The sequence below is a fragment of the Monopterus albus genome, unplaced genomic scaffold, assembly GCF_001952655.1.
Source record: "Monopterus albus unplaced genomic scaffold, M_albus_1.0 scaffold370.1, whole genome shotgun sequence".
NCBI classification, from domain to species: Eukaryota; Metazoa; Chordata; class Actinopteri; order Synbranchiformes; family Synbranchidae; genus Monopterus; species Monopterus albus.
Window position 1 is genome coordinate 306,550 of NW_018128250.1, and position 856 is coordinate 307,405.

The 856-nt window shown below is 44.4% G+C and overlaps 1 protein-coding gene across 1 annotated transcript in view; it reads left to right on the plus strand.

Moving 5' to 3' along the window:
* The window catches only part of LOC109951208 (protocadherin-10-like), a 20,642-nt gene extending 19,792 nt beyond the window's left edge, over positions 1 to 850 (plus strand). The window contains exon 2 of the mRNA XM_020585557.1: positions 1 to 850. Within this exon, the coding sequence (XP_020441213.1) occupies positions 1 to 371 (371 nt within the window). The 3' untranslated portion in view covers positions 372 to 850.
* The last annotated feature ends 6 nt before the right edge of the window (positions 851 to 856 follow it).

The window sequence follows — 856 nt, forward strand, 5'->3', positions numbered from 1 at the left end:
TGGAGTATGCCATCTTCTCAGACCTGAACCTGTATCTAGTGATCGGTCTGGGCTCGGTGTCATCCCTGCTGCTCATCACCATATTGGTCACCATCGTGCTCAAGTGTCAGAAACCCAAGCCCAGCATAGCGGCTCCTCCCTGCAGGAACAGTGTGATCAGTGAGAGGAACTCCACCATCGCAGACTCCACTCTGGTCTCCAACGATGCCTACTGGTACAGTCTGTTCCTAGCAGAGACCAGGAAAGGAAAGCTGGTGGTTAGACAGCCTCTGCCAAAGGGCTCCAGGTACATCGTGTCCAGTATACCAAGAGGCACAGGGCTGACAGACACCAGTGACTCTGCTGCTTCCACTCTGCAGGTAGGAATCTAATGTATTATTTGTTGACATAGTTTGAAATTTTGTTAACATATAATTTTGAGGCATTTAAACCTCATGACTTAAATTCAGACTGTCAAAACATATTAATCCTTTATATCGACAATGAATTTAAACTATCAATAAAAGAACTTTGAAGTTACATAAAGTTAAACGCATTTTAAACAGTCGTATAAAACATTAAAGGGGTGTCGCTGTTTCGTCAGTAAAATACCAGGTGGTGAACGCCATGACAGTGAATTGTCATCAGGGCGGATCGTGAACCGACCGGACAGCTCCGTGGTGCTGAAACGCCGCTTGACAACGCGCTGGTCTATGTACGGGCATCTAAAATAATCGACATTAGAATTCTTATAACGATTGAAATCAGGGATCTTAGAAAACAATTATTTTTGGAAACGTACAAAATATCGGTTGAACTGCGCTAAAAGCCACAATTCTGGGGTCCTGTGTAACAATGGAGTCTGGCAGAAGGTACG